The following is a 26531-nucleotide window of genomic DNA, read 5'->3' on the forward strand; positions in this document are numbered from 1 at the left end:
TCGGTATAGCTCCCCTCCACCCCTGGCCTCCACCTACGGAGCGCCGCGCCCTTAGAGGCTGGCAGTGTATTAGTCGAGCTCTTTGGCTGTCAGTCTGTTCAGTTGAGAGAAGCATTACAGCCTGTAGGACTGTTTGCTTTGGCTCGGATTCAGCGCGCTCTCCCGGCGCATTCTTCTCACCTAAAGTTCTGCCTCTTAAGTCTCTCTCTCTCTCTCTCATAACTTTCCTGTCTTCGCCGTTTTATCTCCTCTCTCGCTCCCGTCTCAGGCTGATGGATAATCTGCCAGGCTCGGTCCAGCAGCTGTCGGCGAGCGGAGCCAGCACAGGTAAGCGAAGGTCGCGGGGCGTCATCGGCTTACGGGACATAATTCACACTTGTTAGGTTAAACTGAGAATTTGGGTATTAGACTAGCCTGTGGAGGGAAGAAACAAAATAACCTCTAGGCGTCTCATCTTCTAGTCTAGGCATGGAAGAAGTCAGACAGAAGGCCAGAGCTTAGGCTGAAACAGACAGTGGGTTGACATGCACACTGTATATGGGATAAAAGCTTGTGATATTACAATGGAAAATTAGTTTTGAAAATATAGCAACAGTACCCGAGAGGACGTACTTTACTGTAGTTACGGGCACAACAGTGATGCGTTGGCAGCAAAGAAATACCCATAATCACAATAAAGAACATCCTCCAGGGTATTAAAGCTTTTATACAATGGTTTATGTGTATTTGTGTACTGCCTAAAAAGTCTTCAAAGTAGTATTTATGCATCAGGAGAAAACAAGGATCACCAGCTAGCTTCATGGTTACCACAAGAGTTTGTACAGCACCCAACAAAGTATAGTTACCCATGCTTTATGGGAATTCTCAGCACAGTTGGAACATGCCTTTGACCAATAAGGTTGCTTGGTTGAAAGTACACAATATACAAAGTATGATTTTATAGCCAGAACCGATTTTAAGTAAGTTTAGGTGTTCATGCCAGTTATCAGTCATCAGTCCAGACTGCGGTTTGCCCTTGCTTCATTTTGTAATGCTAGGCTTTCCATACATGAGGAACTGCTGGCTATCAGATCCCTAATACTTCCATAATACTTTGCCTTTTGGAGTCATTTTCTGTGGTTGGTTCGGATAATGTTCTCACTCCTAACAAACCACACCACAGTTCTCTTGAAAGAGGACTAAGACCTCTATTTTCAGGTGTCTCCCGGCTTCCAGTGGCATCGCTCTCACCTGCCAAACAAATTGAATTAAAGGAGTAAAAGCTCCAAACGCGCACGGTGCGAACGCACCCTTAGAATGGATTAATGTCCAAGAGAATATTTGACAAGAGCCAAGAGAGACGAGGCTAAACGACAGTCCAAAACTAAAGGGAGATCAAAGCCTCATGCTGCCAGTCACAGAGCCAAGCGAACCTTCCTGCCCAGGATAAAGCACTCCATCCCTCCTCGCATCACCTGAACGTCCAAAATAACTTTCTAGCAATTAAACAGCTGTCCCATTGACACGCCTTTCAAAGTTTACTGTCGTGTTTTATCTCTCCTCTTTATAAAAGAGAGGTCACACCTGTGTGAGGGCTTAGTGTGTGATGTATGGTTGGGACTGGGTGCTCCTTTGCTGACAAGGCCCCGGCTGCCCGCCACAGATAAGACCCAGGGTATGCATCAACTAAGTGTGTGTGTGTGTGTGTGAGAGAGATACAAGTTCTACCGCACTATGTGTCATACACGTCGTCCGGCCAGTGTGTGATGCATAGAGGCTGACTGCGTATGACACATACGCACGGCATTTCCAATGCAGCGCGCATGCCTAATACTCCCAATGGTGAGATGCAACGTAATGCAGTATCTGGACTGTAAGACCTTCAGGTACACCCTGCCTTGCTTGCTATATGACTTAAGTCTCACAACGATTTCATAATATGGATGCACCAGTACTGATGCTGATACCAGGCTAAAGTACGGTATGGTATCACAGTATTTCACAAATACGAAAATCTAACTAAAATCTGATAGCAATCAGTTCATGTAACATGTCAGAGATGAGAGCAAATGACTAGATTTTTTTTGCCTTTCTCACGTAAGGATGTTAGATCTCTTCAAATACAGAAAAAGTGAATAAATATCAGTCATTCTTGTCCTGCAACCCCAAAGTAACAGACCAAGCCTACAGTATATTTGTTGAGTTTAAGTAATGGATCTGATCATCCAATGCTGTGTATAGGATGGCAATAATGGCATCAGTGAATTCTTGTTTGACACACTCTCTCCCCGTCTTTAGATGATGTGGCCAGATTCCTCCTTTATGTGAAATCTCTGGGCTACCAAGACCGTCCAGACTACCAGAAGCTCAAGGACCTCTTGGCCAGCAGTGGCAAGGGAAGGCTCGACTTCTCCAGGCCCCAAGAAGAACCCGCGGGGGGGTCGACCGCCAAGGTACTAGATCCTGCTGTCAGGGGCAAGGTGAGAACACGAGGAGGCTGGGGGCTAGTATCCACATGTCTATTAATTTAATCAATATACAAGTCAAGCTTAAAGTGGCAATCTGCAAGATCTTGTTTTTTATTTTATACTTTGTACTCCATCTTTGTTGCCCAGCGCTCATTGCTGTGGTATTTCTGCACTGCTCTTCCCAGAGATCAGCTGTCAATCAAACAGTGTGTCCAGTACTGTGACATCTGTTTCCTTGGATCTTCTGTTGATGCAGTTTGAGTTTCTCTTTTCTTTGTTCAGCCATGGTGGCTATCACTGCTCATTCTAACTACCCAGTTGTTCTTCTATTTATACCAAACAAACCGGAAACATAAAACACATAATTTTCCCAAGAAAGAGCTACCAGATACCAGTACCGATTTAACACTATTGTGTTATATCAATCAGGGATAGAGTGGCAAAATAGAGATTTATTTATATGAAAAAGTCACAGATTATGCACTTTTCACTCTTCATCTCTTGATGTGAAATCCATATTAAACTGTAGATAAGTCAACAGCAGAAAAGACTACCTCACTGTCCCAGTAGTTTTGCCACTGACTGTAATTAAACCCCATCTAGAATACTGGTGAATGCAGCATACAGTGTGCTGATAGTACATAATGTTCTGCTAAATGAAATCACTTGACCTGAGTTTTAATAATATTGCTATATCCTTTAATATTACTATATACTGCACTGTTTGCAGTGACATATAATAATCTGAGACTTCTATATGGAGAGAGTAGAGTGCAAATTAACATAGACCAGATGGTTAAATTCAAAATCTAAATGCACATATAGTGTTGTACAGAGGGTACAGATTTATTAAAGTGTGTGTGAGTGTGTAGGCAGTGCATGTGTGTCCCACTACAGGAAATTCACACTCTGATGGATAGCTTGAACCTAGTCCAAGACCCCATTCGATCACGGGTCTTTATTTACAACACAAATAGAGACGCAGTCAGTGGGGACTATTTAACATGAAATATGTGCATTTTAAAAAGAACATTCGACAACTTCAGCGACGCTCAAGAAGAATCCCATTTTCTCCGTTCAGTCTCTTAACGCTACTGTGGGGAACCGTGACAGTTGTGAAGGGGCGGGTTAACCTGCCCCTGACCCAGCGATGAGTATGTCAGCCAGCGGTGGGAAGGGTCTAAAACTGGAGGAGGGTCGTGGTTCGTCTGAAATTCACCAGAATCACTTCAGTCCCTCCCGACAGCGGCTAACTTGACCCCTCGGGCCCCGCGCGCGCCCTCTCAATGGCCCAATTTGAAGAAGTTGATGACATACACTTTACATAGCACAGGGTGTCTCCAATTATGCTCCTTGTTTCCTCTCCTCTCCTTGTGTCATTTCATTTCCATGCTAGAGTGCTGGCCAGTTTGATCCCTAGTTAAACAGAAGTGGCCATTTACTGGCGGTTTAGCGAGGAGAGTAAATGTCACTGGAGATAAAGGCCATTGAATGGGCATTTTCAGTGAATCATTTATCGCTATTGTCATATTAATATATTATTCTTTTATGGCTGATGTAATTATGTATTCAGGCAAAGTTGTCTTAAATTGGTCAAACTTCTTAAAGTGTCATGAAAATAAAGTTGCTATTAATTTGGCAGAAGTTGTTTAACACAGAACACATTCATATGAAACACATTCTATTTGAGACAGATTTTGATCAAACCAACAATATGTCATTATTGAATTTCATTGATTTTTTTATATTATTGCATTTCAGAGCAAATTTTCTGAAGGTGGATGAGATACAGGACCAGAAAAGGCCCAAACTCATTCACGGTTGCAACATAAGTGAATCACAAAGATATAAGTCACAGCTAGACCTGCAGACAACAGAGTTGCATTCCCACTCTTCATAAGGACATTTCCAGGACAAGATGAATCAAACTGCAAATACGTAATATGGCAGAAGCCAAAACAGTCATATTATAAATAATAAATATTATATTATATTGTAAATAAGGTGGGTAGGATGTAACTAGTTGTTAACACATCAAAACATGTGGAAATTACCTACCTGTAACCTCTCCACAGAAGGCAGAACGAGCCAGAGGTTCCTCCAAACCCAAGCCTGTGGCCATGGAGGTAGGAGACGACGCAGAAAAGGAGATGAAGCCCAAACCAGTGCCAGCTTGCTACATAAGAGGACCACCTCTTACTAAACCTCAGTCACAACAGGTCAGGATCGACACAGCTGAATTCAGATCAAACACCAAAGGAGTTCGGTTAAAGTTTTTAGACGAGTTGCTTTCAAATTTCATCATCTACAGACCGAGTTGGAGTGTATAGTTACAGTTATGGACACTAGAGGCTGTGTTTTCATATCTTTTGAACATTGCCTTTAGAACGTACTAGGAAGTGCTTTGGCTTTTAAACACTTGGGTGGTTCCTTGGCTGGAGGCGTCAGTTGCTATGGGACACAGTAGTTGCACCAAAATAGCATTCATCACAGTCCAGATCTGAATTCAAACGCACTGTCATCGTATTTCAAAAAGCAGCTTTTGAATGTGACCACTTTATCAGTTGACACATCTGAATCATTCAGTCAGACTGCTGATTAGCCACTAAATATTGTCCTTTGCTTATAGAAGGCAGGAAAAGCTTCAGCTGCTGTCAGGAGATCACCCAGACCAAAGCCTGAACCTGTGGAGGTTGATGAAGATGATTATTATAGTGAAGATGAAGATGATGATGCAGAGGAGGAAGAGGCACGACCCAAACCCATTGCAGCGTGCTATCTCAGAGGGCCTCCGATAGGCCCGGCACCCCAGGCTAAGCAGGCGGTGAGGCCAAGACGCTAGACCAGCCAGGCTCCGTACATATGGAACTTGACTGTTTTTAATTTGCTGTGAAAACCGCATTAACACTACTAGCAGAACCCAAATGCAGATGAATGTTAAAAAGACGAGTAAAATATGACTATTTTATGGTCAATAAGCCTCTCCTTGTCAAGGTGTTAATAAAACCTTAAGAACAAAACACAATTCTGTCGGATCAACAAGACACTCTTGTTGTGACTCAAGTGTACAAGAATGTTACAAAGAAATACAAAAGTACTTAACTGGCACTGAATCTTTCACAAGTTTATTTAAAGCTTTACAAGTATAGTGCAGTACAAGAGTTCAGGTTACTTCAAACTGAAAAGAGCTTCCACTTGAATTACCCTCTTCAACAGAAAACTAAATCCAACCGGCCCGTCAAGAAAACGGATGACGACCTCACCGCGACCCCGGCGAGACGGAAAGTCAAACGACGTCTCCGCCCGCTCAGAGAAACACACGTAACGGCAAACGGTGACCTCAGGAGCCAAACGCACGACGGCTACGTGGAAAGACGGGACGGAACGCAACTGGACCACAGCGGGGGCTACGGTCCGACACGCAGCGCCCACGGACGATGGTGGGGCAACGATCATGGTGGTCAATGTGACAAATGCGGACACAGCTTTGGGGAGTGGGAAGGGTCCCTTATCAAAAGCCCAAGAGAGGAACCTGGTCCCAAACAGGGGAGTGGATTGTTCTACTGTTCTATCTTCATGGGCTTCTTCTTCTTCCTGGCCGCTGTAGTCGTCATGAGATGAGGAACAGGGTCGGCGCCGTTTCTCCTGACCCCAACCCATAGACGTCTTGGGTGCTTCATGGAGTTTGTTCCAATCATATGCCAAGATGCGTTTTTAAATTTTTAAGTCTTTTTAGCTGATGTTCTTATCTAGAGTGGCTTACAATGAGTGAGCGGGTAGGGGATGAGTGTCAGGACACATAGGCTCTTGCCTGGATCACACCCGAGACCCTCTGGTTCTGGGACGGTGTCTCTATGAGGCTGACAGGAACACAGGACCCGCTTCTCAGGACTTCTGTGCTGCCATCTTCACAGTAATAGGCTGAAATACAACCAGAATAAACACAGTTTTAGATATTTAAACCCAATGTAGCTGCTTATCTCCTAGAGGTCACAGATTTATATACTTGCCTATGAAATGTTCATTACAGTTAAATGCTTCACAATAAAGCATGAAGTGGGTGCTCACTTCTGACTGAACTGTAGCAGTACTTAGATGAAGGACTACCAAATACACTTAAACACAATACATATACAACTGTCTATGACTTTTAATCAATGACGTACTGTATTCACTGGCATACAGTGCTATGTGCTTTACTTACTCCTTTATAACATCTAGAATACCCTCAGTAAAATCAACTGAATGTGCCGCATTGTTCTGAACGCACTCGGCAGCCTTTTAGAAAAGAGAAGGCTGCACGATGTATAGAGCTGTGCTAATTAAGCTATGAATATCCTTTGACTCTCAGAGGAGCGAAGGCCCTTGTGAAGCACTGTGAAGAATCCTGTCAGTTACATTGCGAGGGTGCATACCTTGCTGCAGTAAGGACACTCTCCAAAAATAATGTTAAAGCTCTGCCTGCTGGAAGGGAGCGCTCGCAGCCACTGGAGGAGAAAGAGACAGAGACGAGAAGGACTACCTCATTACTAATCATCACCTTGTATCTGGTATGTCAGTGTCAAGTGATAATAAAGCTTGTTTGAATATACACTCATTACTGTACACTTTGAAGGATTTATTCAGCGTTATACAATACTCGGGCGTCCAAAGTGTGCCTGTCCTTTTATGCGTAACTTTATGTATGCTGTCCTCTTGGCCACTTTTTTCATAGCCTTGAAAGAAAGAGTCGTTAAATACAGAATATATAGACAAAAGTAATCCTCGCTCAAGCAGATGGGTAGAAGGCCAGGAGCTTATTTTGTGTGTGTGTGTGTGTGTGTCGTGACCGGTCCACCTCGACGATCCCTCTCCTCACCTCATAGTGCCAGGCAGAGAGCCATGTGTCTCTAATGTGACAGTATTAGGGCTCACACAAGGATATGTGCTCAAACTTAAAAATAAAGAATGATTAACCAAATAATTTCTGGCTGATGTATTCAGCATCTTTAAACTATGCCATTTACATGCCAAAAAATTGGAAGTATTTAGTGTTTCTCCCAAAATTGTATTGTCTCTGAAACTGCATTTAGACCATCATCACTAAAACTCTCCACTGAAACCCAGGATGATGATGATAACAATGATATAACATATTCTTGCATACTTGTGTGGAATCTGATCAAAACGTCATATTAGAATCAATTCAGGATAAGGGCTTCCCATAGACAGCCAGTGTAGTATTGATCAATTCTATAATAAATAGGTAATCAATCAAACTGCATTATATCCATCATATCAGAGGTGGATGACACTGACTGGCCAAAATCCAATTGTTATTAAAAGGCCACACACACTTAACTCTAACCCTAGTTAACATAGTTCTGTTGTCTCATTGGTTAAACTAAATTCAGCTTCCATGCAGGTTGGATGAAGTTTGGTAGAAGAGGGCAACATAATTAGTGTAAAAAAATTAATGATTCGTCACCTGCATTACAGACATATGGGTATGCTTTTGAAAGTACTTAGAATGACTGTTCATACCTTTTGATTGATCTGCACTGAAATGAGTGGCCTGAGTGTGTGTGTGTGTGTGTGTGTGTGTGTGTGTGTGTGTGTGTGTGTGTACCTCGTACAAACAGGCCTGGTGGAAGGGCTGGCCACAGCGAGGGTCGTTGCACACCTGGTCAGGGATCGCAGCCTCCAGGCGATAGGAGTAACAGATCCCACACTCGACGCTGAAGCTCTGCACACAACACACACACACACACACAATTACAGCAATTGAAGTAAAAAATATTCAGCATGCATTCTCATATAATGCACTTCCACAGACTCTAGGGGTACAGGTGCGTGTGCTCCCTGCTAGTTTGCTGGAGGATGCTGGAGATTCGGGTGGGGCTTCTGTAACCGGGCGCTCAACCCACTCGAGCGATAAATAACCCTCCTAGTTAAAACTCTAGTGCTGTTGGTGACATCACCTTTTCACTCCCGCCTCCCCCGTGCTTCCTCTCTCTCAGCCCGCCTTCAGTCCTACCCGCTTCTTTTCTTTCCCTCTCTCCAATCCCACCATCACAAACACACTATCTCACACAGACTCTCTCTCTCTCTGCTCTCGTTTGCATTTTGCCGTAATGAGAAGCTCCTGTTTTTTTTCCGGAGCTATCCATTAAGAGAGAGGATGGCAGGTAAAAAAAAAAAAAAAAAAAAAAAAAATCAACATCTGGTCAACTCAACTTTTTTTGCGCTCCTCTGAATGTTAATGAAGCCGAGGCATTAATCACTGCGGCGACAGCGGATAAACACGACGCCCTTTCAACCCATCCGCAGAGAGGGGAGGAGGGAAGAAAAAAAGTGTAAAAAAAAAAAAAAGATAAATGGTTTTGCGTGATTAAAGCGATCTTGATAGTGCCGAGAATTCTGCCATCTTTGTTATTCTAATGATCTTATCTGTAAACAACCCAATTAAAGGGGAATTTGTGCCCACCTCTTGAAAGAAAAAGCCCGCATATATAGAGAAATAGAAAAAAAAAAAAACGGAAATAGACAGGAAAAACAGGCGATGCTGTATGTCCACCCCCTTATAACTTCAGGCTCAAACGGACACACAAACAGTAGTATACATGCATGCATAGACACACACACACACACACGCTAGGGGTAATCATGATGGGAACGGACATGTTTGAAATGGAAAAGGGGGCAACTGTGTGACATACAGATTTTTCGTGGGTGGCAGGTGACGGGAATTCGATCTCCAAAACATCCCGGAGGTTGTGCAAGACGCTGGAGTCCGGGTTCCTGCCAGCAGACCACAGACAGCTCCTTCACACACTAATTAAACACATGCAAATGAGCCTGCAAAGACACTGGGGGATGATTAGGAGACTTCCACCATTGGTATAAAAAGAGAGAGAGCGAGAGAGAGAGAGAGAGAGAGGGAGAGAAAAAAAACAAAAAACATTTCTGCTATTTAAAACTAAACGGTGTTGGAGTGAGATTTTCCCGAGATGTGTCATGCAGGGAGGCGGAATGTTAAAACCTGTGGTGAAATTTAGAGTCTCAGCCTTGTTTCGAAATGAGAAGTAATTACGTTTTCCCCCCCCGTGTGATTATCAGATGGTTCTTTGGCCTCAGAGCGGTCTAAACTGGTGTGCATGGTTTGACTCTGTGGTAACCATCATCTAACATTAGGTGATGGTGATGGCGAAGAAGAACCCGACGTGAAAGCGTGACAGAAGGTTTTGGCCGATGAAGAAACAGCAAGGAGGAGTTCGTCTCTCACCACAAGTGCATGTTGCCGTTCAGCTTGCTCCTCAGCGGGGTCACCACTGCAACGGAGAAGGAATACAAACACTGCGTCATGTCTTCACTCTCTGCTAAACACTCTTGATGCAGGGTAGGGCTGGGCGATAATTCAATATCATCGTTCATCGTCTTTCAGTGGAATCATATCGTGATGATTAGGGCTGCAACTGACGATTATTTTCATTGTCGATTATTTTCTCGATTAATCGATTAGTTGTCTGGTCTATAAAATGTCAGAAAATGGTGAAAAATGTGGATCAGTGTTTCCCAAAGCCCAAGATGACGTCCTCAAATGTCTTGTTTTGTCCACAACCCAAAGATATTCAGTTTACTGTCATAGAGGAGGAAAGAAACCAGAAAATATTCACATTTAAGAAGCTGGAATCAGAGAATTTTGACTTATTTTTCTTAAAAAATGACTCAAACCGATTAATCGACTATCAAAATAGTTGGCGATTAATTTAATAGTTGACAACTTATCGATTAATCGATTAATCGTTGCAGCTCTAGTGATGATATGAAGATATTTTAATATCGTGACACACATTTCTGCTGTCTAAATTGATGACAAGCAAATTTTACATAAAAAAAAACTCTCATAAAATGAGGTATGGCGGGAATACTATTTGAATATTTCTGTTTTATTTGACACCACACCTAACATTACCATTCGGTTCAATGAGATGAACATTAATTTGATTGTTTAATGTGATTTTGCATACATGAACCATATCGTGATATATATTGATATCAAGGAAAATCCTTATGATTATCATGATATTGATTTCAACCATATCGCCCAGCCCTAATTCAGGGTATATGCAGGTTTCAAAGCGCCAAATCAAAGACTTTTTTAGGATTTGGATTTAAGACACATTTAAAATTCTAAATAAGGAAACAACGCTGGCAAAAACAGCCCACTGAGCATAGCTAATGGAAGTTGTGAAGCTATGCATGGCCAGTAAAAAAAAAAAAAAAAAGACAGAAATGAATTAAGGGACACAAAGTAAAGTATAGATATGGTGCACTAACTATGTTCTGTCATTACCTGGTGAAAAAAAGGACTATTTAAAACACAAACGTAAACAGTGGCCTTAGATCTAGCTCATTTATGTGAAGACTTTTTTCCCCCCAGACTTTTTAAGGACCTCCGGATACCTTATTATTGTGCGCGCCCTCGGAAAAAAAATCAGCCTGTGTCTTAAATATATAGCCTGCATAGCCCTCAAACGCCGTCTCTTATTTGACAACAGCCCGGTTCACAACAGACAAGAGCGTCTCCGCTGTCAGATATGAACCGTCATTACTTTCTCTGTTCCACAGGGGAGCTCTGTCTCCGCGCGGCGCTCATCACTTTCGCTGTTTGTTATTCCTACATGCAAAAAGCAATATTTCTGCGCGACCCCTCGTATTTGAGGGTCGCCGCCTGCCTCCCCGTCTCGGGCGGCTGAAGTGTGTGTGTGTGTGTGTGTTTAATATCTTTTGAGTCGCATTGCTAGGCAACTGGCTAGGAGTCGCGTGACCTTGGGTTTACAGAAACAATCGCCGACAATTGACGGGGACTTAAATAGAAAGCGCCAAAACCCTCGCCAGCTGGCGCCGGTGTTGGCGTGGCGAGAATGAGAACGTGCCGTTCGGGGGGGAAACGGCTCCTCTGACACGGCGGACGGGCCGCAGTCAACACAACCGGCCGGGTGGTAGTCGAGACATGTAGAGTTCAATGCTGAAATTACAGAGCTATTCCTTTTCCTTTTTTTTTTTATTTACATCTGATGATCTGGTGTGAATAAGGATGGGTAGAAGCAGTGTTTGTACCATAGTGCTCAGATCAATCCTTTGGGGGTGGGGAAAGGCAGGATACAGTATGTGACTAAAGCGATATAAGTACTATGAAGAGGCTCAGGACACACCCATTCCCATTATACCCTAAATTCACACTGCAAGTAGGAGGAGGTACATGGCGGTCATTTCGAAGTCAACTTAGGCCTGATCCAGTCTGCTCTGCCTGTCATTTGCAGTTCCTGGAAATACCTTAGGTACAAATGTACTTCAAGAGATGCTCTAAAGGCTTTATTAGCAGACAATGAATGTATTATAATCAGAATATAACTTATAATGCCCCTGCACTGCCTCAAAAAGCACTTTGAGGTGTCTCTGTGTCTACCCACCATGCTCGGCTCCCAGCAGGCAGCACTCCGGCAGCATCTTGGGGTGTCTGGGATCCACCTCCACCTTGATGGATACGTTGCTCCCTGCAACACACACACACAGACACACAGAGACATGGGGTGTATTGTTTTCAAAGTACCGCCATCTCTTTTACATTGAAGTGAAGGGGGAGAAACAGTGAGGCGTCGGAAAAAGCGCTGCGCTTTGCCTCTTTTTAAGAAGAACGGAGAGATTTCGAAAGCTGGGAAAAGTTCAACTTTTTTAGCGGAGACCACATGATGTTGACTGCTGTTTTTGTGAACCAACCAATCACAGCAAAGAAGAGGCAGGGTTTCACACTATGTAGGCAACTGACAGTTTATGACAACAACAACCAGAATGAAAATGGAGAAAGTAGTGGCAGAAAAGTTGGTAATAGTTGTGGGAGTTTCTGTTAAGTGTCTGAGACTTGTACCTAAGTCTCATAATGACTTGCAACTAGTCATTATGGAAGCAAAGTGTCATGTGACCAACAGTGTGACCATGCCCTATTGGGTGAAACACTGAGATCTGCCTGCGTGTGTGACACAGTACCGATGGCGATCCGCCTCATGGTGTCGGCCCGGCTGGGTTTCTCCGGCTCCAGGATCCAGGTCTTGCTGTCGATCTCGTCCAGGACCGCCCAGAACTCTGCCACGGACTCCAAAACCAGCAGGAACTGGCCGTGGAGCTGGTCCAGAGTACTCTACCCACCCAAAACCGCAACAAAGCACAGCGGTTCAGCTACGACGCTACAGCGCTACAGCTTTTCAAGTTCAACGTTAATGAAAAAGGTTTTAACCACGAGACACATGTATTGAAATCTAAATATATGTATCGCTCGTTTATGAACATGATCTTTTCCTCAACTCAAAATAAACAGTTAATAAGATCGATCTCTAGTTTCCGTCTTCTGGCTGGAGCTATAAGAAGTCATTTAATAATTGAGAGTTCAGGTTCAAAGTATGTGGGCCGTCATGAAAAGAGAACACAAAGATAACAGTGGCTAAATTGGTTTTGTTTGCCACGACGAGTCAAACTCCTCTTATTAGAATTGAAAACTCATTATTGCGATAAAGCGGTGAGATTTGGGAGTATTGATATTTTAGCCTTGGGGGGGGGGGAAATGTGCGGATTAGAATCAGCTGCTCCGCGCTGAAGCCACAGTGAGGGGTAAATGAAGCTAACGGAGGTGCGGAGTGCCTGGAAACAACTGCAAATTGTGATTAAGTTTATGTTCAAAAGAGACAACAAAGAGAGAAAGAGAGGATTTTACGTTTTATTTTTCCAGAATCTATCCTTTAAGTACTTTCAGGATTACCGTGAAATACCACACTGGCAAGGCTATAAACCTTGGCTTGTTTTTGATGCAACCTACTGCACAGCGCTACTCCTGCAACACCTCATTTGAGGCAATTTGAGCGAACGGAAAGTGCTGATAGTGATTGACCAGTTGGTAAAAATTCAAGCAACTTAAAGCACACACACACACACACACACACACACACACACACACATGCACACACAGAGGAGGAGAGAAAGGGAGGCTGATAGAGGTGTGGGAGAGCAATAAAGATGGAACGAGAGGAAAAAAAAATTAGGGGAAAAAATGAACCAAAAATTATGGGTCATTGTGCCAGCACAGTGCACACAATTAAGCATCGTCCAGGTGCTGAGAGCCTCGGCAATTACAGCCCAATTAATGCCAGTGGCATGATTACGGTTACGGCTCAGGATAACTACGCTAGGCCCAGTTTAAATAGAAAAAAAAAAAGAGGAAAAAAGAAGAGCTGGTAATTGAATTCCGGCTGTATTTGAGTGGCAGAACATGAGTGAGTGAGAAAGTGAAAGAGAGTCTTAGAGATTTGCTCCTAAAGCGTCTCAATCAGTGCTCTTTATCTATTTATGATATCTTTGACTGACCTGAATTTGAGACACTTCACTCCTCTAACCTGGACGCTATCAAACTTCAGCATTTTATTATTAGTATTATTATTTTTTTAGTGTCCCTGAGAAGTATACAAGACCCTGAAAGTATACAATTCTGTGGGAAAACACTGAATCCTTACAAATTTGGTGGATTTTTTTTTTTGACATGAAAACGGTTAAATTGAAAAAAATATTGAATATTGGCACAAAATAAGAGCTTTTGGTAGCTTCAATCCATAAATAGCGGTATTGGCCTTGAAAAACCCTTATTGGTCGAACCCTAAATTTATGCTTAGAAACAACAACACACACACACACACACACACACAGAGGCAGGGCACAGTCATGCTATGACGCACACTCAACAGTGGGTATGATGCCCACTGCTCAGCCAGCCACACACACACACACACACACACACACACACACTCACTCTTTTATTCAGCCAAACTCAATCTCTCACTCACGTCCGACTAATACATACAAGTTTTTGTTATTAAAATCACCTTTGTGTCGTATGCAAGCGCAGAAGGACACACACAACTCTACACACACCCACATGTACACATTCACACACATACACACACACACTACGGTTTATTTCTCTTTCCATTCTAGTTCCACACAAATACACAGAGTGGCACGTCTTGGCCCTGCAACAGAGCAGGCAATAATTACTCATTCAAATGAACATGTCAGGACTGCCGACAGACAGGCCCTTCCCCCCCCCCGCCACACACACACACACGCACGGACTGTTCACACATTAGACAAAAACACACTTGACACAGACGCGGGCAGGCGAGCGCGCACACACACACACACACACACTTCATGTTGCAGTGTGGGAGAGATCCATCAACGGCCCAGCAGGCAGACAGGCTCCATACGGCAGCGCTGTTCTAAGCTGGTCCTCACTGTACGCCTGCCATGTATCAGCTCAGCAACAAACACGCACACACACACACACGCACACACACACACACACACACACACGCACACACACACACAAATCTGCCCACACATTAGCATCCCTGCCCACAAATTCTCTTCTCTCTCTCTCTCACTTCTCACTCCTCTTTTTTTCCGATTCCTCCCCACATCCTGACTCTGACACACACACACACACACACACACACACACACACACACACACACACACACGCACAGACAACACCAGCCTCTCCACATACATTTGAAACACTGATGTAAATGATAGATGATCAGATATGGAACGCTACTTTTTGGTGATGGACAAAGCGGCTGGTTGCGCGAGTGCAAAAAAAAAAAAAAAAAAAAAAGACATAATCTCTCTGTGTGACTGAGTAAGTGACACAGAGAAACACAGAGGTAGTGACAGAGATAAAAAAAAAAAAAAGCAGAGAGAGAAAGAAAGCATTATGGTGTATTGAATTAGAAAAGGCTGAATGGAAATTTCCCTCGATATTGCACAAAAGTCTTTGCGTCCGCTTGAGGCGGGAAAAAAAATTGTCAATAAATGATGTGATGAATAGCAACGGATATATAAGTAATGACATAGGCTTGGCATGATTGGCTGGACAAATGGTTCAGTGTCATTGCACAACAGTTGAAAAATGATTTGAGGCTTTTTGAAATGTCTGTAAAATATCTGTCTGTATGAATGTTGTATGCGTGGATCCTATGTATAAGGGGTCTGTTGTGGTTATATGGCCATTATAAGCTTATGTACTGTATCTGTGTGTAATGCATGTACCTGTGGCGTCCAGGTTATGGCGAGGGGGACCGGCAGGTCAGCAGAGCATTCGGGAGCCTCTGCAGGGTGCTATGGGTGCAGAGGACAGGATGGGAGAAAGTTTATTTAGCTTTTATTAACACTTTATAGCAGAGTTTTACTGCACCTTTAAAATGGGCACCCAAATTATTATAGCAAAAAAAAAAACTATCTCCCTATTCTCTCCCTATCTAGCACTTTTTCTTCTCTTAGCACTTCACTCTCATATAATCGTTCTAAGTTTACAGCAATACTTTAAGACGACTAAGGCCTTGACCTTTGCACTCCTGATTTTTAGTGATCTACTCTGGATAAATGCCTAAAATGTAAATGTAAACCCTCAGTAAACTGAATGTAAAAATGTGGGAAAAACCAAAATCAAAAACTACACTTCTGCCGTGAACACGACCGATACCGTTGACCACTTCTCCGGCGTCTTTCTCTTCTCTCAGACTCCCCCCCCCCCCCTCCTCCTTTCACCTTCAGCGCTACACTACTTTCCGTCCTTTCCTTCTGTTCTTCCTCCCTCCCTCGCTCGCTTTTCCCTGCCATCCAAGCCTCCATGCCAGTGCTGCCTCCTCCCTGGCTGTGCCCGGTGAGGGATGACCTGGCGCCGGATCCGGTGGAGGCAGCTGGATCGCAGGGAGGACTCCGAGCTATTTATACCCGGTGCCAGAGAGGTGATGGGGGGGGGAGGGGGGGAGGGAGAGGGGGAGGGTGCCGGGCGGGCAGGTGGGCACAGGGTGGGGTCCCGCCACCCTCCCTCGTCCGCCCCCCCTCCCAGCGGATCTCATCTGGGGCTTAGGTAAAGCGCCGCCTTCGCCTGGCCGTTGCCACCCACCCACCGGGGCCCAGAATGTGCGCCCACCACTGTGTGCTACTTTCGCTCCCGACTGCCGCGAGACCGCTTCATCCTGACTGGGAGCTTTTAAGAAGAGAGTCGGAGAGAGCCAGGGGTGGGAAAAGTACGGTTACTCATGTACTGTGCTGAGATACGGTTTTGATGTGTTTGTAATCGTTTGAGGCGCTTGCTCCCGAGCTATTTGCAAGTTTTTACTTTTACGTTCCAATGCAAATAGCGTACTTTTGACTTGTTTATCCAACAGCTGCAGTGGTCACACATATTAGGACTATATAGGAAAAAAAGAATAATGGATTTTTCTGACTTCCATCTCAAAGAGGGAAAGTATACACGGACCACTTTAATCCATAAAGGTTGACACATGACACACTGGATCGCTCCCTAGCACTGAAATACAACAATAAGTGCAATTGATCATATACTTTTTTTTTATGACTGTATTGGACTTTTGAATGACTTACTTTTACTAGAACAGTGGTTCTCAAACTGGGGTCTGGGAACCCCCAGGGGTCGTTGAGGGAGTTCCAGAGGGTCCCCAGCAAAATGAGGAATAGTTTAATGTCACTATAATTTAATTCCCAACTAGAGAATGTATAAGACTGACTTTTCTAGACCTAGGCCTCTCTCGCCACTATTATCTCAGTGTAAACAGATTAAATTCAATACTAAATCAACAACAACAATACTCCCTTATTGGGAGTGTTTCTGGGACAAAATCTTATTAAATAGGGGACCATGGCCTATAATCTGTGCATTTGGGTATGTGTGACATGAGAACATTTGAGAAACCCTGTATTAGAGTACTATTCCACCAGCATACATTTACTTTGACCCACATCAGGTACAGATTTTGTGTACTACTCCCACTATCCCGTAGATGTACAACTACCAGCTATGTGGATGCGTGTGGGAGTGTTGGTGTTCTCTGCACAGAGAGGAGGGTTCTCTCTCACGCTGAGGCCTACGTGGAGATGTTTTATCTGTGCTACATCTCAGTCGCAGCGGGCTATCGTGTCTCTCCACACCCTCTCCGGTTTGACCTAGATTTAGGGGTGCAGATGGAAATCGCTGATTTGCTATCAGCAAAATTGAACGTCCCGCATGCGTTTGGTGGAGTCTGCCTGTTAGGATTTGGATCCCTCTGCAGGTCAACATCTAACTGTAGATCCGTTTCTTGATGGTGTGAAAATTGTCTAGTTCTTATGGGAAACTTTGTGTGTGTGTGTGTGTGTGTGTGTGTCTTACCTTGGACTTAAGTTTAACAGTGAGGATGTGCTGTCTTCCGGAGGAGTCGTCGGCTTTCAGTCTCAACGTACGGAACTCTGTGTCTATGAAAAGCAGCCTGAAGAGGGACACACACACACACACACACACACAATACATACATAATAAATCCCCCCACTAAATCCACTCACAGAGAGGTGTACATGTAGCACTGCGAAATGACAGCAGCCATCATCCATCATTAATCACCGCTCTGGAGAGAGCAGCATTGAGACATCAACACCGCTTTCAGATTTATCACTCCTGGTTCCAACACAGGCAAGGCCCGACTAGAGGTGGCACTTTACTTTACCCCCCTAAATTCCAAACTGAACCCCGTCAAATATTTAACATTTGAATGCGTAGTTATGTTAAAAAGTGGGATTTCCCTTTAAATGTTTAGTGTAGCGTTCATGCTGTTTGTGATTCTGCTCAAATCAAAAGAGCAGACAAGCGAGTGGCATTTCAATGCTCTAATGGAGGAATATAACAAACCCAACCGCACTGAGGCCGAGAGAAATATTTCCACACCGAGTCATGTGCAACACTGAAACCCTTTGGATTTTATGCCTTCTGTGGAAAAACTGTGAGCAAACAAACTGATTTCATCTGCAAGCAGTAACTGTCTAATCACATGACAACAACTGACATATCACCTGACAGATACAAAGGACTGGACTGAAGCACAGACAAATTCCTCTCACAGTCTGCAGGCCACAGATCAAAGTTAGGCTATTGCTGTGAATGGGTAAACTACATTTATATTATTGATCAAATTGCTGCTCAGTTTCAAAACCTCTTTGATTAATAAAACAATTAAATATGATAAAAAGGTGGTGATTCTATTGAGATTGGGGCAGTCGCATTTCATGAATACTTGCTTATGATTGTGAAAAAGAAAGGGACAGGGTATGTTATACAATGAATTAATAAATGCTTGAAGTAGATTTGAACATATCGGTTTGCTGATACATATCGGGCCTTTTTAAATATGAAATATCAATATGATGGAGGCTCCTCCCTGACAACAGCTACCTAAAACCAGTCTGCAAAACCTGCCGTACAGTTTTTTTTTTCCCTGTGAATTCATTCTTGATTTAAAGGTAGTAATATGTCCCAGAGTTTCTGTTACCATTGAATAGGTGTGGTGGGACATCCTGCCATAAGGAGCTGCTGAACCCAAAACAATTTCATCAGTCTGGGTTTCAAAAGGGAGAGTTTTAGTGTCCCATGATGGTTTAAACTCTGTTTCAGACGCTCTTCCACCCTGACAGTAAAATTCCTGGAGAAACACTGAATACTTGGAATTTTTTGGGATGAAAATTGACACATGGTTGTGGAAGAAATACCGGCTGAATGAACCAGGGAATGAACCTGTCTGCTGAAGTTCAAAAAACACTGTTGAAAAAACAGTCCGCTGTCGTTAGCGATTTCTCACGAGAAAATGATTCAAGACTTCGCCTTAGTCGGGTTTGGAGTTCACACAGTTCTCACCTCTCAGGCTCAGTTTGCGACGGGTTCAAACTTTAGGGCTTCAGTCAAGCGCTAAATCAGATTCTCCCCTTTACCCAAACTAATTATAACCTATTGAAGTTGAAGACAAAATACTGATCTCCACCGAGCATGCACCAACACCGCTGTCAGATTTACTGCTCCTGCTACCCGCTCCAACACACCATTAAGGAATCAGTTCCTCCTCCTTTCCAGTCCGACTCCAGTCTATTGAGGCCGGAAGACAAAAGACCGATCTCAGACAAAAGGATTTGGACAGTCCTAGTCTAGATTTACAATACATTACGCCGCGCGCTCCGCACTGAGGCCCGACAAAGCTGTATTTCTGCCGGGGATTTATGGAGCGCGTTGGAGAGGAGTGATGTGAGCGGTGTGTCCCTGCCTGACGCACACTTAGGGGGGGAGGGGGGGGAGTGATGGAATGATGGGAGATGATGTCCGACGCGGCCCGAATCGTAAAAAAAAAAAAAAAAAAAAGCGATACGCAATTGAACGCCGGGGAAGGGCACGGACGTGGAGGGGGTCAAATCACGCTCGTATCGCCGTCTTCACGCCGATTCCGCTCGAAATCTCACTCTCGCGTGCTGTGGGGCCAGATACATTTTTTTCCTCTCTCACGCTCATTCAGTTTCACTCAGTCCCGATCTTCACTCCATCTGACTATCTCCAAAAAACATCTGCACATTAAGATCTCCCAAACACATTGCCCTATCTTCTCCCTTTAACACACACACACACACACACACATCCCTCCCATGCCACATTTTAAATGAGTCGAGCACTAGCTATCAGGCCGATACAAGGCTAAAATAAGGTAACAGTAGTTCAAAACTTCTTGACTATACAACACCAAAAACCATGCGTACCATATGAGAAGAGTTGGTTTTATGACCTTTTCCAATTCGATATTTAACATCCATATCAACCAAGGCCACTCTCTTTTCCTCAGCATAGACACAAGCCAGGGCATCAAGTAAACATATACATATACAGCATAGCCCCATAAAATTCCCATTACCGCTGACAGCAATAAATACACAAATCAGTCAGGCGAGGCCAGTTAATAGACCTATGCAAGTGCAGTGACAAGTGTCCAAATAAAAACAATCAATAAATAAGCAAAAACAATAAAATAAAGTGCTAGTGCTTTGTAAAGCCCACACATAAAAAGGATGTTGATTCTCTCAAAAGCAGAAAAATGGTTTCATCTTAATCCTATTCCTAGTCCTATGACGCTAAAATAGTTGATTGCATATTCTTTGTATTGCTGCAGTTAGGAATTAGTTAACTCTATTGGCAAATACACAATACAGGCTATCTGCAGGTTTCAGAAGGCCAAAAATAAGACTTTTAAAGACCTTTTCAGTGCTACCTGGAATTGAATTTAACACCATAGTAGTAAAGCAGATAGGATGCAGATTGTACTACTAACCAGGTTCTGTATTAATTTAAAAGTGGGCATACCTACAGTATATAGTCTATATTTTTCGGTAGAAGCAACTCCGTATCGGCCCAACTTTAAGGTTCCGTACTCTGGAATTAGTTATCGGCAGTGGAAGAAGTCTCATCGGTGCGTCCCTATCATTTCCATCTCCTCTCCTCTGGGGTCTCCCGCCCGGGCTAGCAGGGACTAGTCGCCGCCCCTACTTGGCCATGATGGAAACAGCGTGACAGTCAGACGTCCTGCTGGGAAGACTGATGAGAGCATCCCATTTGCAACTCCGCAGCCAACTGAGCTGCTTCCAGACAGCGCACGCGACACACATTTGTGCTTCTGTGTGTGTGTGTGTGTGTGTGTCTATGTGCGTGTTTTTTTTTTTTTGTGTGTGTCGACTGAGTGATTCATGAACAATGAGATCAACACATACATAGCGTGTGTGTGTGTGTGTGTGTGTGTGTGAGCGTGTCGCATGAGTAATTCAAGTGCAAAATGATGACGTTCACAAGGTATCCAAGGAATTGGTGAGCAATGATAAAGGAAATAGAGGACGATGCGAGTCACATGCACACACACACACATGCAGACCGAATGCATACACACTTTGTACAGAAGCACCCAGATACACTAATCTTATAAGAGACACCTATATATTCATTAGCCTGGTTTACGGCCTAACAGGGCTAACCAGGACATACTCATTACTTATGTAACTCCATAACTCCCGATACCATTTGTGATTGTACTTACATCATTTGCGTATAGGGCCGATTCATCACCTGGACTTAACGCAAAAAAAAAAAAAAAAAAAAAAAAGAAACCCCATGCTATAGCCGGTGCAATCCCTCGGCCCCGGGCCCCGCTAGGCCCAACGAAGCCTAGTCGGGGACTTTTACCGGCCTCGTAAAAGAAGACAGGAGGGGGGGAGGGGGAAGGGGGGGGGGCACCGAGTGACGGCGGCTGACCTACTTGACTCCGTTTCCCATTAATTAACACGTGGCGTGCCATCTCCAGCCAATTAAAATGACCACTCTCGCCAATGCAAACTCGGAGAGAGAGCGAGAAAGAGAGAGAGAGAGAGAGAGAGAGAGGGAGAGACCGACTCGTTTACCTGGCCCAATCAGCGGACAGAATTACAGCTGAAAAACCCCTGGCGGCTATTAGCGCGGCCCGTGCCAATTAAGACGCTAAGCGAATCTCGAGTGCTTTGGAGATTGAGGCCCACTGTGTATAATGCCTCCTAACCGTAACACGACACTGAAATGATGTTGGGCCCATTTTCCCGCATAAAGCATACCTTCAACCCCCCCACCCCCCCACCCACCCACCCACTTCCCTCCCTTCTCCTATTAAAACCTGAGAGTCTTCAATTAGAGCGATTTGCATTTTGCTAATATCATAATTGTAGCTGTGGTCATTAATAGGAAAAGTGGAAAATGAGTGTAGTAGTCAAGGCTTAATCCGAGCTGAGGGAGAATAGATCATCCAACTACACACACACACACGCACACACACACACATTCCCCACCACCACTACCTTCCTGACAAGTGGAGACGGCGGTATTAGCCGGGGCCCCGCCGCCGCACGTGGGCTGCGAGTTATTAAATGTGACCTGGATTTAACTATAACTCAATAACTAAAAATAAGGAAGTCATTAAGAGCCATTCGTTAATGTGGAGCTGCGTTGTTGCGGCGCTCTCCAATCTGTTTAGGCTGCTGGGAGGAAAAAAAAAAAAAAAAAAAAAAACCTAGCAGGACTATGGGCTGTTCCATATAGCGGGCTAGGTACCTCGGCACACTTAAGCGGTTTAATTTGACCTCCTATGGGAAAATGGGAGAAACTCCAAATATGTTATATCTCTTCCTCGCACACTCGCTTCATTAAATGAGTTCCACTAGTGTCTTTTTCCGAGTTTTCCGGCCCTGCGAGTGGCTTCCAATAGCCTCATTTTGGCGTATGAACATTATTGTGTGTTCATAAAGAGTTTAACCTCCATTCAACATTCCTACAGCAATGTTACCACTTCAGCCTTTACAGAGAATAGGGCAAACCCAGAGTTGATATCTGGATCACAGAGAAACAAGCTCTATCAGCAAGCAATTGCATAGGCAAATTCGTTTCGGAGTACTTAGGATCATGCAAGTGGGTATTGGAGCATTATTATGTTCATTAGAAAACAACAATTATTTGACTATCAGCTGTGCATCAATTTAAAATGACTATTTACGTTCATTAGAGATCCTATACAGCAGCTTTTTGGAGCTACACAAAGTGAAGATATACGCTTTGTCTCTTGCCAGGTCTGGGTTAAGCCTGATGGGTCTTGTCCACATCGCAAGCAGCTCAAACCAACTTGCCGCCAGACGTCTATTCACTCTGTCTGAACAGAGATAAATCTGTCAAAACCAATTTGACATAGGTTTCCATTGTTTGCCGTTGTTTACTTGTTTGTCAGCGAGGGAGATTTGGCTGCTTCTGAGCTTTCTGGCAATGTTGCCCGACAGCAACCGGTCACAAATTAGTGTTACTGCATAGCCTTCCTCCTCGCTGCAGCAAGCAATCAGTTTACTCTAATTAGCAAATACATAGTGCAAATACATAGTGTTTAAAAGCCAAAATGAACATACAGAGCTGGCAAAACCGGCCTATTTCTGACTGAACGCAGCTAATGGAAGTTCTGAAACTATAAATAGAGAAAGAATAAGACGAATAACACCAGGGAATTAACTGTTAAGAGACATGAAGTCCAACTGTGTTTAGTAAAGCAGATTCGATGCATATTGTATTTCTAACCATGTTGTGTATTAATCTAAGTGCAAAGAAACCCGTCATTACATGGTGAAAATAAGACCTCTAATAAATGTATTTAAGAGTATTTTAATACTTTTTGAGGCCTTAAATTTAGATCACTTAAGACTTTTGAAACTTATGGAACTTTGACACTACTTTTAACATATGGAGGGCATGCTAGTTTGCCATATGAAGAGTATAAAACTAATTTTGCACAGCCACAGTGGCAAGTGAACTCAGAATTTCACCAGACAATGCAATTTATTAGCTGCCAAAGTAGTTATTAATATAGAAACTGAACATAGTGGAGTTGACAGACTTAGTAGTCACAGCCAAACTTTCCCAGCGTTTGACAAGTGGCTGGAGTTCATTTAAAGCCCTGCTTATATAGCCGGTGTTAGTGCTCCTAGCAGCCCACTTACTTGTCCCAGCCAAGGGCCTCCATCTCCGAGATGAGCCGGGAGTAATACTGTGGAGGTGGGATGGAGCGGCACTCAGGACGGCTCTTCAGGGCTACTTCCTGCAGTGACAGAGAGAGAGCGCTTTTTTTTATTTTAAACCCAGATTACTATGCATGTCATATCACGACGTCCTCACTCCACCATCGCTCCATCGCTCCGCTAAAAGCCCCGCAACATAAATCAGACAGGAGGAGACAACAAAAAAAATGAACCGGGCCAATATGTCTCACGCCCTCGTCTGGTGCCAAACACAAAGGCCGTTACAGTTTTCATTAATCTAACGAGGTATACATGTACACGTGTCGCTCGCAATCGAGGCTATTGATAATGCCCGGAGGTTCCCATTTACTTTCCATTCATACACCTACAATGTCAAAGCGACCGTGCTAACCACTGTGTCATTCTCGCCTCCTTACCAAGACGGTCTTCAGCTCCAGAATGAAACTGACAAGATCAGCCGAGTGCTGCAGCCTCTGCGAGGAGTCAAACGAGAGAGAAAAGACATCCTTGAATGGGAGGATAATGAAGTGACAGTGTCTATTTTTTTCCCCTAGCCAGCCATTCAAATCAAACACAGTGTTTGTGATTAATGGGGGCTGCCACCAGCTTTAATAATTAATGATAGCTTAAAGGCTGTGAAAATAATGAACTTTGCAGCCCGGGGTGAAATATCAATCTCATCCAAATAACCCTGAGGGGCCACATAACAAATAGGGACATTTTCCAGGCGATGTTAATTAAACAGTGAAAAATATTTTTCTCTGCTTCCGAGTGAGGCAAACCTGACGGGTGACAGAGTGTGCGGGAACAAGGCCAGGCAGGATGCAGCGAACACAGAGACAGCCAAAAAGACATGACAAAAAAAATAAACAGAACAGAAAAAAACAAAGCTGCTAGCCACGACACAACACAAAATACTGTTAGGAGGCAGCAGGCAGGAAAATGCAACACACGGGTTGGTCCGGTCTAGAGGTTACCTGCTTCACTATGTGCTCATATCCACGCAACAGGTGTTTCAGCTGCCAACAGCAGTGCAGCCTACAAGGACAAAGTCGGGCAGATGTTAGGACCAAGAAAAACAGCACATAACACTATACTGTGGTCATGTGGGGGCGCGGTAGCTGAGGATGCAGCTGTACTGGGTGAGGATGTGGATGTAGCCTCCTGTGACCTCTCCATCCTAATTACACCAAATGCCATACTTGTCTGAATTGTCTTGGCATATTAAAGTAGAAGACAAGCATATCATTTGATCACAGTATGTCTAGGCTATGTCTCTTCAAAAATGCATAAAAACAGCTTGAAAACAGAGGAGAGAGGATAATGTGTACTTGGCCTGTTTGAGTAGGTGATCCGGTGGTAGCAGTATTCTCATTCTGAAGTCTCGTTCCTGCGAGAAAAATGTAATTACGTTACTGTACACGAAAGCCACAATAACAATATTACAAATGAATTTGTCTGCAGGGCAAGATTCGAGGGTGATAATGTTAGCTAGCTGTGCTATCTAGAGCTAATAGCTCAATTCTAGCCCTGAGACGTTCAAGGCCCTCGCACGGAGACAACGTGACGCAAAATCCCTATTCAAAAATCTGACAACGCAATGTTGTCTTGCGTATTGGCAAATGTATATACTTGGTAGAATGTGACTTTATACCTTACTTGAATAGTAATGATCCACTCTTTAATTCGGCATACGTCCGATACGCGAAGCAGCCCTTATAACAATAAAATTTCAACTTTTACAATTGGTTCGCTTGTTATTCCCACAATCTTATTCCGCTAAACTACACCACCGCGAAGCAATTAAAAAGTTTCCAATTTATTAAAGTAGGCCGCTTGACGGATTATATGTATGCCGAATTTACCAGTGCCTCTTGGCGATTCGTAAAAGGTCTTAATTTATATTCTACGATGCATGTACGTTTGTCGAAGGGAAGTAAACATTACATTGCCAGATTTTTTAATACAGTTTGGAGTCACGTTCTCTCCGTAAAAGACAGAATAGCCCACTGGCACAGCAAGTTACCTGGACTGTGATAAATCCGTCGTAGACAGTTTTCTCCTTGTTAAGAGGTAAAAGCAGCGGGTTTTCTTTTACCAGTGAACTCTCCATCGTGTTGCTCTTGGTCAACCTTCCAGTCAGCTGTCTGAGGAAGACTGCTTCCTTGGCTAGCGTTAGCGAGCCTGACAGGGTAGCTTAGAGTAGCAGTGAATTTACGATGTAGAAAAACACTTTTCACTCACCAGCGTAGCCTGAGCTAAACATTTGACCTTACATGCTGTAAATAACCACCATATATCAAGAAAGTCTTTTGTTTTTCAGTATGTCAAAGAGCCAAGCCAGACACCGATGTCTCCCGCCATGAAAAACAAAACATTACACGTCACGCGGCTGCCTTCATGGGCTGTTGGAAATGTCGGAATTTCTGTATAAGCGAGTTGCAGAAATATTTGGCTTTCAGTGTAAATAATTTGTGTTGTTGTGTGTTTCTGTCTCCACACTTTGTTTAATATGAATATGAATATTCACAATTAGTTTAATATGTGATAAATTATACAACAACTTGGGAAATATATTAATTCAAGCATCAATTAAATGTC

General features: G+C 43.7%; 2 protein-coding genes across 7 annotated transcripts in view; one reads left to right on the top strand and one right to left on the bottom strand.

The window, feature by feature from the left end:
- The window catches only part of LOC139667652 (serine/threonine-protein kinase VRK1-like), a 20176-nt gene extending 13142 nt beyond the window's left edge, over window positions 1-7034 (top strand). For 2 of the 5 annotated variants that reach the window (XM_071547135.1, XM_071547136.1), the window contains 5 exons: window positions 269-327; window positions 2278-2459; window positions 4523-4666; window positions 5077-5271; window positions 5664-7034. In XM_071547135.1, coding sequence (XP_071403236.1) covers window positions 269-327; window positions 2278-2459; window positions 4523-4666; window positions 5077-5271; window positions 5664-6068 — 985 coding nt within the window. In that variant the 3' untranslated portion in view covers window positions 6069-7034. The remainder of the gene's footprint in view (window positions 1-268; window positions 328-2277; window positions 2460-4522; window positions 4667-5076; window positions 5272-5663) is intronic. The other 3 variants (XM_071547132.1, XM_071547133.1, XM_071547134.1) reach the window with 3 other exon arrangements.
- fancl (FA complementation group L) lies at window positions 6252-26277 on the bottom strand. Of its 2 annotated transcripts, XM_071547138.1 has the most exons (15): window positions 25957-26277; window positions 25262-25320; window positions 24908-24968; window positions 24347-24403; window positions 23892-23989; window positions 17710-17806; window positions 15585-15653; window positions 13874-13888; window positions 12477-12627; window positions 11903-11986; window positions 9712-9757; window positions 9146-9227; window positions 8056-8172; window positions 6863-6934; window positions 6252-6368 (listed from the first exon to the last, which is right to left on the bottom strand). In XM_071547138.1, the coding sequence occupies exons 1-15, from the start codon at window positions 26041-26043 to the stop codon at window positions 6333-6335; spliced, it is 1131 nt and encodes a 376-aa protein (XP_071403239.1). In that variant the 5' UTR covers window positions 26044-26277; the 3' UTR covers window positions 6252-6332. The 2 variants fall into 2 exon arrangements, with proteins under 2 accessions (XP_071403239.1, XP_071403238.1); XM_071547137.1 differs by lacking the exon at window positions 13874-13888 and having other exon boundaries at window positions 6333-6368.
- Window positions 26278-26531: the final 254 nt, after the last annotated feature.

The sequence above is a fragment of the Centroberyx affinis genome, unplaced genomic scaffold, assembly GCF_046629955.1.
Source record: "Centroberyx affinis isolate AG114_WGS23_722 - 3 ecotype Tasmania unplaced genomic scaffold, CSIRO-AGI_Caff_v1 ptg005683l_1, whole genome shotgun sequence".
NCBI classification, from domain to species: Eukaryota; Metazoa; Chordata; class Actinopteri; order Beryciformes; family Berycidae; genus Centroberyx; species Centroberyx affinis.

Bases quoted from the DNA above. Each gene is read 5' to 3' on its own strand.
- fancl (XM_071547138.1), bottom strand. From the start codon at position 26,043: ATGGAGAGTTCACTGGTAAAAGAAAACCCGCTGCTTTTACCTCTTAAC. The intron at 24,404-24,907 runs GTAACCTCTAGA...GACTCCTCGCAG, and splicing joins ATGAGCACATAGTGAAGCAG to AGGCTGCAGCACTCGGCTGA. The intron at 9,758-11,902 runs GTGGGTAGACAC...TCTCCGTTGCAG, and splicing joins CCTGCTGGGAGCCGAGCATG to TGGTGACCCCGCTGAGGAGC.